General features: G+C 40.9%; 1 protein-coding gene across 3 annotated transcripts; it reads right to left on the minus strand.

Annotated features, from left to right (window-relative positions):
* Positions 1-751: 751 nt before the first annotated feature.
* On the minus strand, positions 752-12,100 carry FAM221A (family with sequence similarity 221 member A). 3 transcript variants are annotated; one of them, XM_064166914.1, is made up of 7 exons: positions 12,033-12,100; positions 9,790-9,963; positions 9,141-9,331; positions 5,906-6,112; positions 4,513-4,623; positions 3,724-3,812; positions 752-2,343 (listed from the first exon to the last, which is right to left on the minus strand). In XM_064166914.1, the coding sequence occupies exons 2-7, from the start codon at positions 9,837-9,839 to the stop codon at positions 2,281-2,283; spliced, it is 711 nt and encodes a 236-aa protein (XP_064022984.1). In that variant the 5' UTR covers positions 9,840-9,963; positions 12,033-12,100; the 3' UTR covers positions 752-2,280. The 3 variants fall into 3 exon arrangements, with proteins under 3 accessions (XP_064022984.1, XP_064022983.1, XP_064022985.1); XM_064166913.1 differs by lacking the exon at positions 12,033-12,100 and adding an exon at positions 11,631-11,767; XM_064166915.1 differs by lacking the exons at positions 5,906-6,112; positions 12,033-12,100 and adding an exon at positions 11,631-11,767.
* Between the last annotated feature and the right edge of the window lie 4,051 nt (positions 12,101-16,151).

A 16,151-nucleotide genomic window follows, 5' to 3' on the forward strand; every position in this document is an offset into this window, starting at 1 on the left:
TAGATCTAAATTTTTCAAAATCTACCAAAATGTACTACATGAATACAGAGCAGTCCCAAGTATGTCTTCCAGTAAGGAAAGTGATTTTTTGTTTTGCTTGGGTGCCATCGACTAGGGTGAAAAGTGGTCAGAGTGCCCAAATGATATTTCATTCAGTTGATATTTTTATGATCCCACCAAAATTCCAACCAAACAAAAATCATGAAATAAATATGATTTTTTTTTCCCATATAATTAATGTAGGAACATTAGAAATATTTAAACACAGAGCAATTATTTGGTTTTGGCTTGGCTAAAACGAGTTCATGATGACCAAAGTGCTGTTTAGTTAAGACTGAATTTGGCAGATATTTAAACCTGACAAGTATTTTTAACTCCATGTCAATAAAAGCATCATCTATCATTTCCTAAAATAAAAAGCTATCAGTATAAAAAAAAACAAACTATGAAAACTTGTGTCTATAGCAATATTTTGCTGTGAGAAACCTCATCTCTGAAATACACACATCTCTGGAACTGCATTTCCCAAAGGGTATAGTCACAGGCAAAATACACAGAAGCAAAACAAATCTCTTCTATTAAGCTTGTAATAGTCACTCTAAAGATTGAAAGAGAAGCATTTGTTCTATATTTTTTCTTTTAATACTTTTTAACCAATTTTATTAACGTTTCTTTGTTTCTTCTAATTCAATTGTGACATCTCCATTTACTCCCGGATTTGTGGAAAGCATTGCTTGTTAGAACCACAAGAGGGAGCTCAAAGCAGTATTTTTATTTATTAAGGTAAAGCAGGTTATAACAGCATAGAATTTAAAGTTACTATTAAAACATTTGACATATTATGCACTTGAAGTAACAGATTGACCTCTCTGGCACCTGTAGTTATGGCAGAACAGCTTCAGAGTTAAGGTAAATTAGCCTTTTTAGAAACTTTTATTTGGGCAATCAAGTGTTCCATTCTCATGTCACTTGGATTCCAGCTGCCTCAAATGGTCACTGTACCATTTGCATGCACTCCTAGTAACTCTTCTTCCCTCCCACAGCTGATATCTGAACAAACAAACAAATTGCTCTGCACCAAATGCATTCAACTTCCCCTCCCTTCCTCTGCCAATCAGGCACATAGAGGTTTTCTCTCTGATAGGAATCAGAGCTTTGTAATCTTCTTCCCACCCTTTCTATACAGTCATCAATTTAAGAGGCAAATCCACACTTTTTTGAAGACAAACTGATTTACGCTTCTCTGTTTTCAAAAGAGACTAACAAAGTTAACTCAGGTTCTGGTTTTGCCTCCCAAAATGCAGCCTCTGACGGTTATTCTGTACCAAGTTCTCGCTGCGCTGCTTTGGGGGTTTAAACCACCCCACAAAGTTACCAAATTGTACCTTTTCCTGTCCCCTACCTTTAACACAACGTGTGTTGCCACAGCTGTGAATATGGACAAAGAACACAAAAAGCTCTTCTTGAGGGACTCAGTCTGTGTTGCATTAGACATGATGAAAGAGAATCTGTGGATCTGTTAATATCCAATGCCGTATTATCCATTTACATGCAGTGAAGCACATATCTGTTTCCACTTAATGTTTTCAGGAGTTTACTGTGATGGAATCACTGCCATGGACAGCATGATACAAACAGAACTGGGAGAATCTAATCATTACAGAAATCTGGAATAAAATCTACAAGCAGGATCCCTTCAAGTAGCTAGCAAGTACATGTGGAAATGGGTCTACAGGCATACAGAATTTCACACATAAAAATATCCTACATGGGCAAGAGCAGTCTAGAGAAGCATGACAGAAGAAGAGTATGTTTGAATTTCAAGTAAAGGCAATGAAACCAACAGAAAAGAAATAATTATAGGTTAAAATGTCAGTGTAACACAACAAATCTCATCAAGTAAAAATCCATTAAAAAGATGACTTCTAGGGACTCTAAAAATAAAGTGCATCATAAAAGATTAAGGCATATATTTTCTTTGCCCTACTACAATATACTAATTTAAATATATAGTTATTCTCTCAGATCTTAAGTAACAGTTCTGAAAATCTCTAAATATGATTTTCCCTTCTCAAAGGAATACCTATGTAATACTTCTGGAGATTAGAAATGCCTTAATTAAAGTGCCAATTTTATTACAAGATAATAAAAAAATAATTCCAGCAGCAGATCAAAAGAACAGGGGAAAAAAAAGAAATTAAGATATGCAGGCATGCAGTGAAAAGAAAATACTCCTCAACAACAACTAACCCTGTGCCAAGTAGTATTTCTTTATTAATCTCATGGCTTCTTTGGTGGTGCTGGACTTTTTTCTTTCCGTTTAGCAGCCTTCTCCTTTTTGAGCTGCAACAAAGAATCATAGAATCAACCAGTATTTATATTTAACAAAGTCAAAGGGGTGGAGGAAGCATCTCTAAGGGGGTGATTCAGATCATCTAAGAAAGATATACCAGATGTAGCCCAGCTACACAGACATTTGTAAAGAGAAGAGTAGAATCATAGAATTGTCAGGGCTGGAAGAGACCTCAAGGATCATTTAGCCTCATTCCCCCCTGCCATGGGCAGGGACACCTCACACTAGATCAGGTTGCTCAGAGCCCCATCCAGCCTGGCCTTAAACACCTCCAAGGATGGGGCTTCAACCACCTCCCTGGGCAACCTGTTCCAGGATCTCACCACCCTCACAGTGAAGAACTTCTTCCTAACATCCAATGTGAATCTACCCACTTCCATTTTTCTTCCATTCTCCCTAGTCCTATCATGTGGGAACCGATGAAGGGAGCCAGCTATATGTGATAGATGATGTATCTCTGGTGCGCAACCCTGTGTACCCTTGACACAGTAAGACTGAGGTTAGAAACATAGTAAATGTGCACACCTGCATTTGTGTAATGCTTATAGAGAAACAAAGTAAACTGGCATGTTCACCTGGAGTAACATTTGCATGGAAACATAGAAAACTTAGAACAAAGAACTGAAAGTAAGCTGTGCCAAGATAGCCAACACCTCCCTGCTATCCAGTAAGAATGTTAAAAACTATATTTTACCCAATCACTGTATTCCATAACTGGTAGAGTTACCACAATTTGTAGAATTGCATATATAAAGACTGCTGCTATAGTAATAAATGCCTTCAGCTTCAGCTTTGGCTGTTGTGTTTACATATTCTTTTGTCACTGTTCTTTTGTCTGTCACTAATTAATATATACAGCAACACTATCACCACCTGACATCCTAAAAAGTCCCTCCCCAGCTTTCCTGTAGGCCCCCTTCAGATAAAGGAAGGCCACAAAAAGGTCTCCTTGGGGCTTTCTCTTCTCCAAACTGAAGATCCCCAACTCTTTCAGTCTGTCTTCATAGGAAACGTGCTCCTATGTAAACGTAACGTTTTATAAGTGAAGTAGGAAACAAACATTCTCAAATGTCACAGGGGATTTTCTGTGAGTCTGCTTTGTTGTTTCTTTTTATCACATAGTAAAATATTTTGGTTTTCAGTAATTGGAGAGTGAATGCAATAAAAATCTCTCCAGTTAAGCTAAATACCATTCAGACTGGACTTTGAAATCCTGTAAAAGGTCATCATTGTATTTAAAATTTAATTCTAGTAATTTGTCAGGAAGAAAATGCATTTATATGGCACTGTAGTGGTTTCATCCATACCTTTATTTTAGACATCTTCCTGTGAAAAAATATTTGAATGAAGCAATAAATGTAGTAACTTACTTGTTCCTGATAACGTTTCTCAAAATAAGCCATGTCATCATCTTCTGAATGCTTTCCAGGAGAAATTTGCCTTGTGACACTAGAACCACCTAGGGTGAAGGGGAAAAAAAGGGGAAAGAATAAGAAAATAAACCAACCTTTTTTTCATTAATGATATTTGCTGGTCCATTGGTTATGTTTCATATGTGGCAAAACACATTTATAATAAGAATTCATCTTCAGGGCTAAGCAAAAAATTTCAGCAACTGGGAACAAAAAATAACATTTTTAGTCTATGCTAGCAGCTGTTATAAATAGTCTTGGAGGAGGTCAACAGTTCCATTAGTTGCCTAATTCTTAGACTAAACGATAGACATAAAGTAAGTGTAGCAAATCAATGCCTCCAATTTAATGCAGAAAAGGCTCTGGCAGAAGGGAGTTTCAGAGAATTGTGATGAGTATGTACGATCCATTCAGATATGATGAACTTCTAGTTGGAATTAAACACTTGAAAAACTGCTCCAATGAAAAAGTGACACCATTAATGAGGAAAATATCAACTGCTAGGGGGAAAAAAAAGTTGTTAAAAAGCAGATCATGAGCAAAAGTAACAAGCAGTAACAAAACAGTTATTCTAACCACTTTATGTACATGAATGTCATACTATCTTTTCATATAACAGGGCTTCAGTACTTGTTTTCATTTTTAACTTGGAGTTTAGCCCTATCCATCCTTTGACTCATAAATAAAACCAATTAATTTTAGAGTAAATACTTTCTGTAAACCAGTGTTATTCTACTAAGATAGCACCTGTTATCTGTGAGATGGTTTGAGGAGAACCAGAAGGTCCCCCAAATGCTCGCAGAAATGGATGATCCAAGCCAGTAACAGGAGACTCTAGAAGTTCAGCAGAAGGAGCCCCTGTTAGAAAGCAAGTTGAACAAAAAAATTAACTTGGCAAGATACATTAAGAACATACATGATGGAGGTCAAACAAGGCTACAGATTCATATTTACAACACTCAGTGCAGATCCCATAAACTCAGGTTAACAAAAACATGGATGATCTTCGAGGTCTCTTCCAACCTGGTTGATTCTATGACTCTATGATTCCAGAGGACAGCTTCCAATGAAATTAAAAGCTTTGTTGCCTTAATTACTACAGCCTACTACAGTTTTCTAAACTTCAGACAAATACAAGAAAAGAGACCAGAATTTAAAAAATAAATAATGAGGCCATGGTGATAATAAACAAAACACTATTTCAGGACAAAATATGCCCATTACTGTGGGAATGCAGAATGCACAAGAGTTGTGGGGTGCAGGTGCAGGACTGCTGTGGGAACAGAGCAAAGGGAAGAGACAACAGGCAGATCCTTGCAATAACAGACCTTGGTTCTCACATGCAGCTGGCCACCTTATCTCAGAAGGGGTAGATAACGGACCTCACTAACGAGGATAACAAGGCATGGATTTATGCAGATGTGGTGGGTCGTCCCTGACTGATTATGCTAAAGTGTAGGCATGTGCTCTGCTGGCTGAGTGTATAAATTCAGGCTGTTAGATCAATAAACAGCTTCAGCATAATTCATATTGGATCTTTGTGAAGACTCAGGCGGCTCACCCGAACCATACTGGTTGATGGGCGTGATTACCGTCGGTGCCCGCCGGCAAGCAGTGAGAGCAGGCAATGCAGCCTGCAGCACATTGCTAAAGGACACAAAATTACAGAGCAGCAAAAGTATTGAGGACAACTAACACACCCATCAAAAGTCAAGCTCTACCAATTCCCTTTTTAAATACTGAACAGCTATAAGCCTTTGAGTTTGAGGGGAAAATGTTCTTACCAAGGAATACCTGGGCAGTACCAGGCTAAAGGATTACATGTATGTATTGTGGAAGTATTAAGAGACAAAGAGAATTTGCAGACTTCTTTCTAAAAGATATGCTCTGCTTCAAACAGAATCTACTGGGCTGAACACCAGAACTGTTAATAAAAGAGGAATTTTATCAATTCACTACATTAAGTCAGACAAGTGGTTTCCTCACACCTGAACCCTGATGGAAAACACAAAACAAAACAAAACTGTCTTCATTCCTACTCCTATTGATCCATTTCACCTTCAAATCTGTGCTGAAATAGTACTTTTCAAAACTATTGAGTTGGAGAATTAAAATTTCACCTCAGGTCAGCTGCACTTACCTATTCCACTGTCATCAAGTCTCATGTAGCCTTCAGCTAGAGAACTAAAGCCAGTCAGTCCTCCCATAGCAGCATAAGGAACGTCCTGCCCCACAGGCTTTCCTCGGGCTAAGCGCTCTTGTTTAGTTTCCACAACTGTTTCATGAGCATATGCTGGCTGACCACATGCACAGGTAAAGCAGCTATGAAAGCCTGAGCACCTGGAACCTAATTAGTAAATAAATAAAAGTTATCTTGAGTGAGGTTATAGTGGAATTTATACTTCATTGTAGACAAAAGTGGTGTCTCTCTAAACTCCTCTTTTAAAAAGTTAGAGTTCCTTCATGGCAAAAGCATCCAGCTATACAAAAATGCTGTATAAAACAGGAGAAAGGATGAACGTGGAGATTACATCATATCAGGGTTTCATTCAGTCATGTTTTTAGTATGGCTCATGATGGAGAGTGCACCACTCAGAGCAGCCTGGACAAGTATTGGTTTTTCTCTTGGAGCAGACATTTCTTTCCTAGTATCTAACTGGATCCCTATGTTGAATTTGATCCATGTGCCTTAGTAACACCCCTATCTATTCCTCCTCTGACAAAACCATGAAAACAATTCTGTCACTGGGTAAAGGAGACAACCTGCCAGCATTTTGGCAGTATCATCTTCAGGGGTGTGCAGCACACATTAGTGTTGCATAGCTAAGAAACTTCAAATCCCAATTTATCATACGAATCCCACTACAAATGTCTTGTGCAATTAGCAAAATTATCTCAGTAGTAAACAGGCTGTGGCGACAGTAAAATGGGTTCTACATAGGAGTATTATTAGACTGACTTGCAGGCAGTTTTAAGCTTACATAAGCATAGGATGTAACTGAACTAGTTACACACATTATATGTGAAATTCAGAAGCAGAGTGAAGAGACATAGTTGCCTTAGCTACATGTAGGAGTGTCATCAAAGACCTGGTGGAGAAATTATACAATCAAGAAACTGAGGCACTTACTTTACAAAGGTTTCATTATACAAATCAGCCTGCTTCCAACTCCCAGTTCATTTTGCAGAGCACAGACAAAGATTTTTTTTTAAACATAATGTAATATGTTCAAAGATCCCATCCTGGGAAGAGCTGAAGGCTTTTTCATATCATAGAATAATAGAATCATAGAATCAGCCAGGTTGGAAGAGACCTCCAAGATCATCCAGTCCAACCTAGCACCCAGCCCTGTCCAATCAACTAGACCATGCCACTAGGTGTCTCATCTATGCTTTGCTTGAACACCTCCAAGGACAGCGACTCCACCACCTCCCTGCGCAGCCCATTCCAATGGCAAATCACTCTCTCTGTGAAGAACTTCCTCCTCATCATAGGCACTCCTCAGTGCTAGAGCTCTTACTCTGAGTTGGATATAAAATAAAGTATATAAAATATCAGGTGTTTTTTTCAACTGTAACTTATCTATCACATGAGATTTATATGACATCAGGCTAGATTAATACTGGTACAAGTCCAACAACACTAGTCCAAAACAGAAGAAAGTCTTGACACTTCTCTATGTAATCTGTGAAGCCCTCAGAAGTGTCAGATACTTATGAGAAACACTAAAAAAAGGTGTATAACATAAATTATTACTAAAGCCACCATGTTCTAAGGATTCAAGCTAAATCACCCAATTGCACATTTAAGACTTTCATGTTACTTAGAGCAAATTCTTGAAAGGCTGTCACATAAATATTTTATGCTTTATTCACTGGAATATGTACTCATCCAGCAACAGCTCATTATGGTTCTTCCTGTACAAATTAGCTAGATTTCATGGAAAAAAATTACTAACAGTATGGAACTGTAGCAAAAAAAAGAAGCTTCAGCTTATATAAGTATCTTGTTGCAGCATTTATTTTCTATGGTTAATAATTACAATCATTTCATTACAGTGCTCTCAAGCAAGTGAAGCAACAATCTTCCTCTTACTGTCTTCTCAAGTACTTTGCTTGAAATTCCACTCCTATTTGTGCTTCTGGACCCATAACCTGCATGCTTGGGAACTGCTTTGCTAGAGTGCTAACGATAGTACAATTTGGGAACAGAACATCACTTCCTATTGAATTAAGGAAATGGGTAAAAACACATTAACATTCTTTTTAACCAGGTAATAGAGGAATGGAGAACAACACTTCTGTCTCTCAAACTACAAGTGCAAGGAGAAAAGTCACATGCATGCAGCAGTGCAAGTGTCAAACTGCAAGTGGGGTGTTTCCATACTGCCTGACTTCAGGGAGCTGTCTTCATGTGTACCTAACTGAATCACTGGGAAACTTACACTCCCTCACAGGACTTGGGGAAGCTAAGGCTCTTGTTCTAAACCCTCCTGTGCAAAAGGCAACATCTTCCATCCCATTCTAGGACCAAAATTCAGGGACAAGTGCAGCACATACCTAATACTCTGGTGAGACTACATATCTCTAAAGTGCTGTTCCTGTTAAGTTTCACAGAATCACAGAACCTGAGAGGTTTGTAGAGACCTCTAGAGATCATCGAGTCCAACCTCCCTGCCAAGCCAGGATCCCCTAGGGTAGTCTGCACAGGAAAGCATCCAGGCAGGTTTTGAAAGTCTCCAGAGAAGGAGACTCCACAACCTCTCTGGGCAGCCTGTTCCAGGGCTCTGTCACCCTCACTGTAAAGAAGTTTCTCCTCATGATGAGGTGAAACCTTCTACGTTCCAATTCATAGCTGTTGGTCCGTGTCTTGTTACTGCTGACCAGCAGAAAGAGATTTGCCCCATCCACTTGATACCCACTCCTCAGGTATTTGTATACATTGATGAGATCTCCTTTCAGTCTTTATTCCAGACTAAACAGCCCCAGGTTTCTCAGTCTCTCTTTGTAGGGGAGATGCTCAAGTCCCCCAGCCATCCTCATGGCTCTTTACTGGACTCTTTCCAGCAGATCGCTGCCTCTCTTGAACTGGGGAGCCCAAAACTGGGCACAGTATTCCAAGTGTGGCCTCACCAGGGCAGAGCAGAAGAGGAGAAGAACCTCCCTAGACTCACTGCACACACTTTTCCTGATGCACCTTGGGACACCATTGTCTCTCTTAGCCACAAGGACACATTGCTGGCCCATGCAGAACTTACTGTCCACCAAGATGCCAAGGTCTTTCTCCACAGAACTGCTTTCCAGCAGGGCAACCCCCAACCTGTACTGGTGCCTGTTTCCTAGCAAAGAATGCTGCAAGCCCACCAATAACTTACATGATTTACATGAAAATCCAGGTGCTGCACTGTGCTGCTCAGCAAAGTGTTTGCATCTACAGCGGATGGGCTGTGTGCCATTTAGAGGGACATAGTGATAGGACTGGCACGGACAACGGCTCACTCTACAAGGCACACAAATAGGACGGTCTTTGGGAAGCACTTCATAGTCCGTTTTGTGTTGTTTATACCTAAACCAGGCAAAAATAGCAACCTTTATAGTTTTGTTATTATTTATCAGAACTCTAACTGAAAGGTTTATAATTTATCTTATAATGTACCTTTGAAGTATCTTTAATGATATTAACTACTGTTAGGTTTAAGTTACATTCACAGTATCAGGTGTTTTACATCCATTTGTTACATAAATCCCACAGATCCTTACATTTCATTTTGACAGCACTATCAGAATCAATCTGACCTACAATAACACAAACCTCAAAGCTGAATTTATTGCAGACTACAAAATAATTTTGTTGTCACAGAAATGCATTGAGATTTAGATTTAAGGATAGCTCTTATGATTTTAAACCTAATTTTCTCAAGCCTTAGACCTGAACTTAACCTGCTTATTCTGTACTGCAGTATATCTGGGAACACTTTATACATTTTCCTGATTTTAAAATATACAAACAAATCAGATTCCTACCTGTGAGTACAGAAACACTGTGTCTCTGGTCCCACAAGTTTGCAATCCATGCCAGTTGGTGATCTCCAGCTCACATACAACCTGTTCTGTAACCGAGCTGGCAATACTTTTCTTTTGTACTCTTCATATTCCTCAGGTGTAAAGAGCTTTCCTCCATCATCATCACCTACAATTCTGTTAACATGTCATTAAAAAAAAAAAAAAAAAAAAAAAGGCTATTTCTCCAGCTATTTATTTTCAAATAATACATAGCAACACTTCTACTATATATATATATAAAAAATCCTTCATTTTAATAACACTATTCTACTGATATACATTTAGCAGAACTATAGCTGAATTTTAGAGAAATGTCGTACTCTTGTAAAAATATTGTTCTGGCAGACTGCTACCAGAGTTGGGAGAGAGAAGGGAGAAAATAATAAAGCAAACAACCAAGCTTCTTTTCACACTGGAGAAAAAATAATGGGTTGGGTAACCAGTCTCACCTCGGACTTCTTGAATGACCTCTGGCAAGTCACTTCACCATTCTGCACCTAACTGCCCTGAAGCTTTGTGTCAGGTTATCTCATCTTAATCTATTTGGACTAAGATTATTCAGCTGGAAGTAACCAAGTAACCAACCACACTGCCATCACAGCAGCAAAAAATACATTTAAGATGCCTTCTAATTTGGAAGGAGAGTCTGCTAGTTTGCACACACAAAGCTAACAGCCATATCCCACACCTTGGACAGACCCACTTAGTGAAGCTATCTCTACATTTACATTCAAGGTCACTGAATAGCTGGAACCTCAAAGCAGCATCCAAATTCTACATTTAGGGACACAACTGAAAGCAGTTAAGTAAAATCTGTAAAATAGAATTCAGACTTAATTCCAGCATTCGACTGTGCTGAAGGTTAGTTTATTAATGCCTGCAAATATTTTGTTTGCTATTAGTTGGCTATGCTAAAACACACTGAATGATTGTCAAATATTGTATGGGTTTGTACACTGGCAGGACTGTACAGCACCCGAACAATGTGAGAACTCATCGCTACCACTTGCACATCAACCCAGCTGACACCCACTGAACGAGTGCGTATGCAAGAAATATCAGTGCTTATGTAATCGCTGCTTATGTAAGAAACATCACTGTGCCCACTGCCTCTCGTGTTTTACTCGAGGTTTTGCTAAGCTAAATGACGGCATTTCAGTGTAATGACTTGAGTTTTGCTCCAGAGGAGCAATGTCGAGGTTAGCAAAGACAAGCAGCAGCCTAACAGCGTGCGTTTATCCCCTGCAAATCTGCATTCAGGGCGTACGCAAGCGGATGTCTCCTTAAAGCGCAGCAGCGCTGCAGATGATCCTCACACATCACATCCCGGCCGCTCCGTCAGGCAGGGCACGCCGGGACGGATGACCAACGCGGTTCCCGGCTTGCGGACAGCCCTCACAACGCCTCCTCATGCCGGGCGAGGCGTGCAGGTCTCCTCCTCCTCAGACCTGCCCCGGAAGGCTGCTTCCGCGCAGCCTACTATGCTCCTCCGCGGACAGGCTCTCTCGGGCAGCGCCACCGAGGTACAGGGGACACTTCCCATTTCGCCTATAAATGGCGGGGTACGCGTGTGAAGGGGCGAGAAGGCGCTGCAGGCGAGAGGATCTCTGCAGAGACAGCCACGGCCGCCGGCAGCCCGCAGGTGCGGGTAAACCGCAGCGAGCACCGCAGCGACGCGAGCCTCCGCAGGCCGCCTCCTCCTGCGGGCCGCCGCCGCCGGGGCGCCCGCCTCTGCCCGCCGCCAGCCGCCGCCCGCTCCAGCCCACCGCGCCGCCCTCTTCCCTCCCCTGCCCTCCCCTCACCGCCGGTATTCCGCGTACTCCTCCAGGGCCGCCGCGTCCACCTGCAGCCGCTCCATCCCGGCCCCACCGCTGTTGGGCCGCCCGCAGGCACAGCGTTCGGAGCGCTGGGGACGGTGGAGGCAGGTGGGGCGGCGGCGCACCCGCGGCAGCACGGACGGCGTCTGCCCCGCGGGCAGGCGGCTGAGCAACGCCTCTGTAGCTGCGGGATTTCTGCCGGCGTACCACGGGCACGGCCAACTCCACGTCACGACACGCGTGGTGCTCACAACCTTTCACGGTATGGTGGTTACCCCTCAGACACCCACACGAAGCAGCGCCGGGGCGCGGACGAAATGTTTGATAACACCAACCCAATAAATCAAGACCACCCCAAGCCCTCCTGGCCCTTATCCCTGCACTTACTTTGTCCTGCTCAGCTGCTACTAGTGAGACCTTCACTAAGACCACCTCATATCTGGTAGGGAGGGAAGGGGCACTTTTGGTTAGTCACCGATTTCCAGGCACCTCCCACTTATAAAATGTACATTCCACTCTAAAATACACTTTTTTTCTCATAGTTCAAGACAAAAGGTGGCCAACTTTAAGAAACAGTCACAACCAAGGATGGCTCTTAGACTGGCACCCTGCAGCTCCAATTGCTCTACATCTGACGCACACAACGCCGGCACGTTGAAAACACCTCCTCCACCGTGTTTGAAGGCTGTAGTAAATAGACCATCGGCAGCTATTTCTGGTACTGCACTGTCTTAACTGACTGCTTCCTCTTGATTCAAACACACTGGTCACAGAAAATGTAGGATGTTTTCCTTAGCTAAGCTTTAGAAAATTGAGTATCTAAATTGTGCTCTGCATGTTAGCATAAACTATGAGCCCTCAGGCTGTTAAAATGAGACCCAAGAAGGCAGCTTCTTTTCCCACACAAGGAAAGGACAGGTTCCTATTAAAAAAGCAAACAAACAGGAATTGAAGGAAAACTCCAGATTGGTTTGCATCAGGTAAGCCACCAGAAGCAGAAGGAAAAGAGAGAGATCACAAGCATAAAGGCAGTGTTCCCAGTGAGAGATGAAACAACAGGGAAACTCCCAGGTTTCCAGCAGTATCTAAATAAGGTGATAGGGCATATGGTCTGGACATTTGTCCTGTAGCTCTGCCACATGTATATGAAATTTCAGCAGAGCAGCCAGCACTGCAATACAACACACATTGCTCTGTCACACTGAGATCTGAACAAGACCAAGTCCCTGTTAGAGGCAGAAAAAATAAGGGAGCAAGTCACCATTGCAGTCTTCAAGCAAGTTATCAGAGGAAAATAAAACCACATTAAGTAGTCAAGATTGTATCACCAGGCAAAATAAAAATCCTGCTGTGACCAAAACTTTGAAAAAGAAACAGATGAATGGGACCTCAAAAGCAAAACTAGGAGCTCTGCAGAGGGAATTCAAATGGATGCACTGCTGTACAGGAGCTACACAGAACTCAATGTCTTTCATATACCTTATCCATATGCACATTTCACTGATGAGAGAGATCCCAGCACTGCCAAGAAAGTGGAGGGGGTCTCTGGCAAGCCTGGTTCTCACAGAATGAACAGAGCTCCTATGTCATGGTTGATGTACCTCATATGTGCAAGATCTTTGGCAAAAGCAGTGATCTGAAACACAGGTTTCCAAATTAGGCATCTATTGGTGAGGGCTACGACTGTTCAGAGTGAAGGTACTGAGAATAGGAAAACAAAAATGATTTTTTGTGGGACACCTGGCCTATAAATTACCTTCCATTTTAAACACTGAGGATTTATCTCTGTATCTGATCATAGTCAATGTTCTCTGTGACAAAGAGACAATGTTCACCCTATCAGCACTTAAGTATCTGCTTTAATCCACATTTGTGCTCATAGACTTACTTGGGAACAAACATAAAAGGTAAAATACTTTGTAATTAAGAAACTGAATTGTTAGCTAAGAAAGATATTTCAAGCACCCACTGTTTTACTGTCAAGAATTAAGGCTGGCCTAGCCACTAAATGAGTGATGGATGCTCTTCCTTAACCCCTCTTCCCTCTCAAAGGGAAGACAAAGAGAATAAGGAAGAGAGACTTGTAGTTTGGAAGAGAAAACTAAAACTACTTTAACAGCAGTAAAATTAAATACATACAAATACATCCAAACCCCATTTTGAACCCAACACCCTTGACTGCAATTAGTGACAGAAGTCCCAGACTGCACTGAGCTACAGACAGGAACCAGATTCAGGAGCTGGTTTCTGGAATTGATGAAATCATGGATTCGGATCAAAGGCAGAAAGGATGGAGTCCTCCTCAGATGCTGTCCATGGAAGCAGAAGAAGTGAAGAAGCACTTGACTCTTGTGATCGCTTAGCTTTATATTGAGGATGACATATATGGAATGGAATAGCCTGTTGGTCAGTTTAGAGTTACCTGAACTGTCCACTGCTCCCTGTGGGTACAGCCTTTTGCTCTAGACTTCCATGTATTACACAGAACTTAGCAGTGGTCCTAACTAGGAACACTGAGTATTCTCACTACTAGAAGCAGACACTGAGACAACATGCCATTATCTTCAGGAAGTGCAGTTACAGAGACTGAGATGAAAAGTAGTATCACTTAACAAAATCTGTTCTGTTGCAACTCAACCCAGGCCATACTGTCATAGCACAAGCAGTGGAACATATTTTGGATTCAGAAAGCCCTGTCATCCATTCCTTCTAGTGATTGCAATGGACATTCAGAATAAAGTTCAGTGATTAACTCAAACCAGACCTTCCACAGTGAACCACCAAGTAATTTTGAGTAGCAGGACAAGAAGAAAGAATTTTAAAAGGCTTTTTCTGCTACTGCAGAGAGGCTATGCCACAAGGTAAGTGAAAGGAACAGAAATCCAGATGGCATGGTTTACCTCCTAGGGCTGTGATGTAGCATACGGACGCTGCTGGCCCAAGATCTCTGAACATATCAAAGTGGGTTGAACATATGGACACTCGCTTACAGTACATTTCTGTGAGACCTAGGGTGCTGCCTACACATCAAAGGCAACAGCTTAATGCTTTGTAGGGTGTTGACAGTCTCTCTCAACACCCTCTGTTAACAATGTAATGTGTGACCCTTTAATTTTTATGTCTTTACAAGTGTGACAAGTGATTTAAAATTACTCAGTGAAATACCTATATAAATTGAAGATATTAATGCAAGAATGAATAATTAAGAAGTGCCTTTTAATATTTTAGAACTCAAGCAATAATTTTAAAGCAGTAGTCATTTTATTTCTATGCACTGGGTCAATGACTAATCAGCTATTCTGAATGTGAGAAGAGTTGGAGTGAAGATAATGGAAGCAGTTTCCATCAGATCGTTTCCTCACTTGACATTTGTTACCAATACTCTGATATACTTGAAAGAAAATGCAAGCAGTACTTACTATAAACTTCTAACCATGACTATGCATTATGCTACAATAAAAAATAGTTTCTGTATTATTCACTCTAGTTTACAGGCATTTAAAAATCTCAACCTATTTCTCTTCAGTTTTTGCTATCAGAGAAACAGAGCATGATTAAACATCTACTGAGGAGAGCAAGTTGAAGAATGCCACAGGGGATGGACAAGCTCATAGGCAATCAAGGGTCAATTAACAATGAAAGGTTTTTGCTGGAGGTACTTACAAACACAGCTGGGAAATTTGTAGTAATTAAGATGACTTGCAGATAAGATAACTCGGTAGCACGGGATGCCACTGGTGCTTAAGTGATGTGATTTCATATATGTCTGTAATGGGAGGTTTTTGAGTCTCATTTTAATAATCTAAATATTTTTAAACAGATAAAAATACACATCTGCTTCACCCCAAACAAACTGAGATTTAGTTAAATATCAATTCCCTAACCATCTATTCCACATGAGAAACACTGCAAACGTCTAATTCACTTTTCTAGCTGTCAGAAGAAGTCTCTCATTTCACTCTTGTCTTTGAAATATGCATACTATCAAATATTTGTTCAAACCACACAGACAGCAGATAACATCATTCTGTGATGCACAAAAGACGCAGTCCCTGCTAAGGAGAATGTGTTTGGATTGTTAAAGATTTCAATAGGCACTCTAAGTGACCTCTTCAAAAAACATGCAAGTTTCACTAGAGTTAGAGGTTGTTCCATTAATTGGAATATTTTAAGGAAGTATTTTCTGAAATTTTTAAAAGAAAACATAATAAATTAGGAACTTTTTATGTAGTCTTTCTTCCAAGAAAACTTCTTGTAGAGGTTCCCAGCTTGACTCTGCTTCTGCCTTCCCAACAGCAAAGGCCACAAGACCAGCGATTACCCCCAGAAGTACCTGCACAGTATACTTGGGCTACTTGCACACACCATAGACATGATACAGTTTGGAAACCACTGCATTAGTAAATATTTTTAATTAGAATTTAGGTATATGTGCCCAGCCTATATCTGATAATTGTCTTAAGAGAACAAAGTATCCTTTGGATAGATGAGCAACATAACAAGGGG

This window comes from Pogoniulus pusillus, chromosome 28 (assembly GCF_015220805.1).
Source record: "Pogoniulus pusillus isolate bPogPus1 chromosome 28, bPogPus1.pri, whole genome shotgun sequence".
Lineage (NCBI taxonomy): Eukaryota > Metazoa > Chordata > Aves > Piciformes > Lybiidae > Pogoniulus > Pogoniulus pusillus.

What these genes read in the sequence shown, in the direction of transcription:
- FAM221A (XM_064166913.1), bottom strand. Translation starts at nt 11,686, where the DNA reads ATGGAGCGGCTGCAGGTGGACGCGGCGGCCCTGGAGGAGTACGCGGAA. An exon ending in TGGATTTTCATGTAAATCAT is followed by an intron (nt 6,113 to 9,140) that starts GTAAGTTATTGG and finishes TTTACTAATTAG; the next exon opens with GTTCCAGGTGCTCAGGCTTT. An exon ending in AACCATCTCACAGATAACAG is followed by an intron (nt 3,813 to 4,512) that starts GTGCTATCTTAG and finishes CCTTCACCCTAG; the next exon opens with GTGGTTCTAGTGTCACAAGG.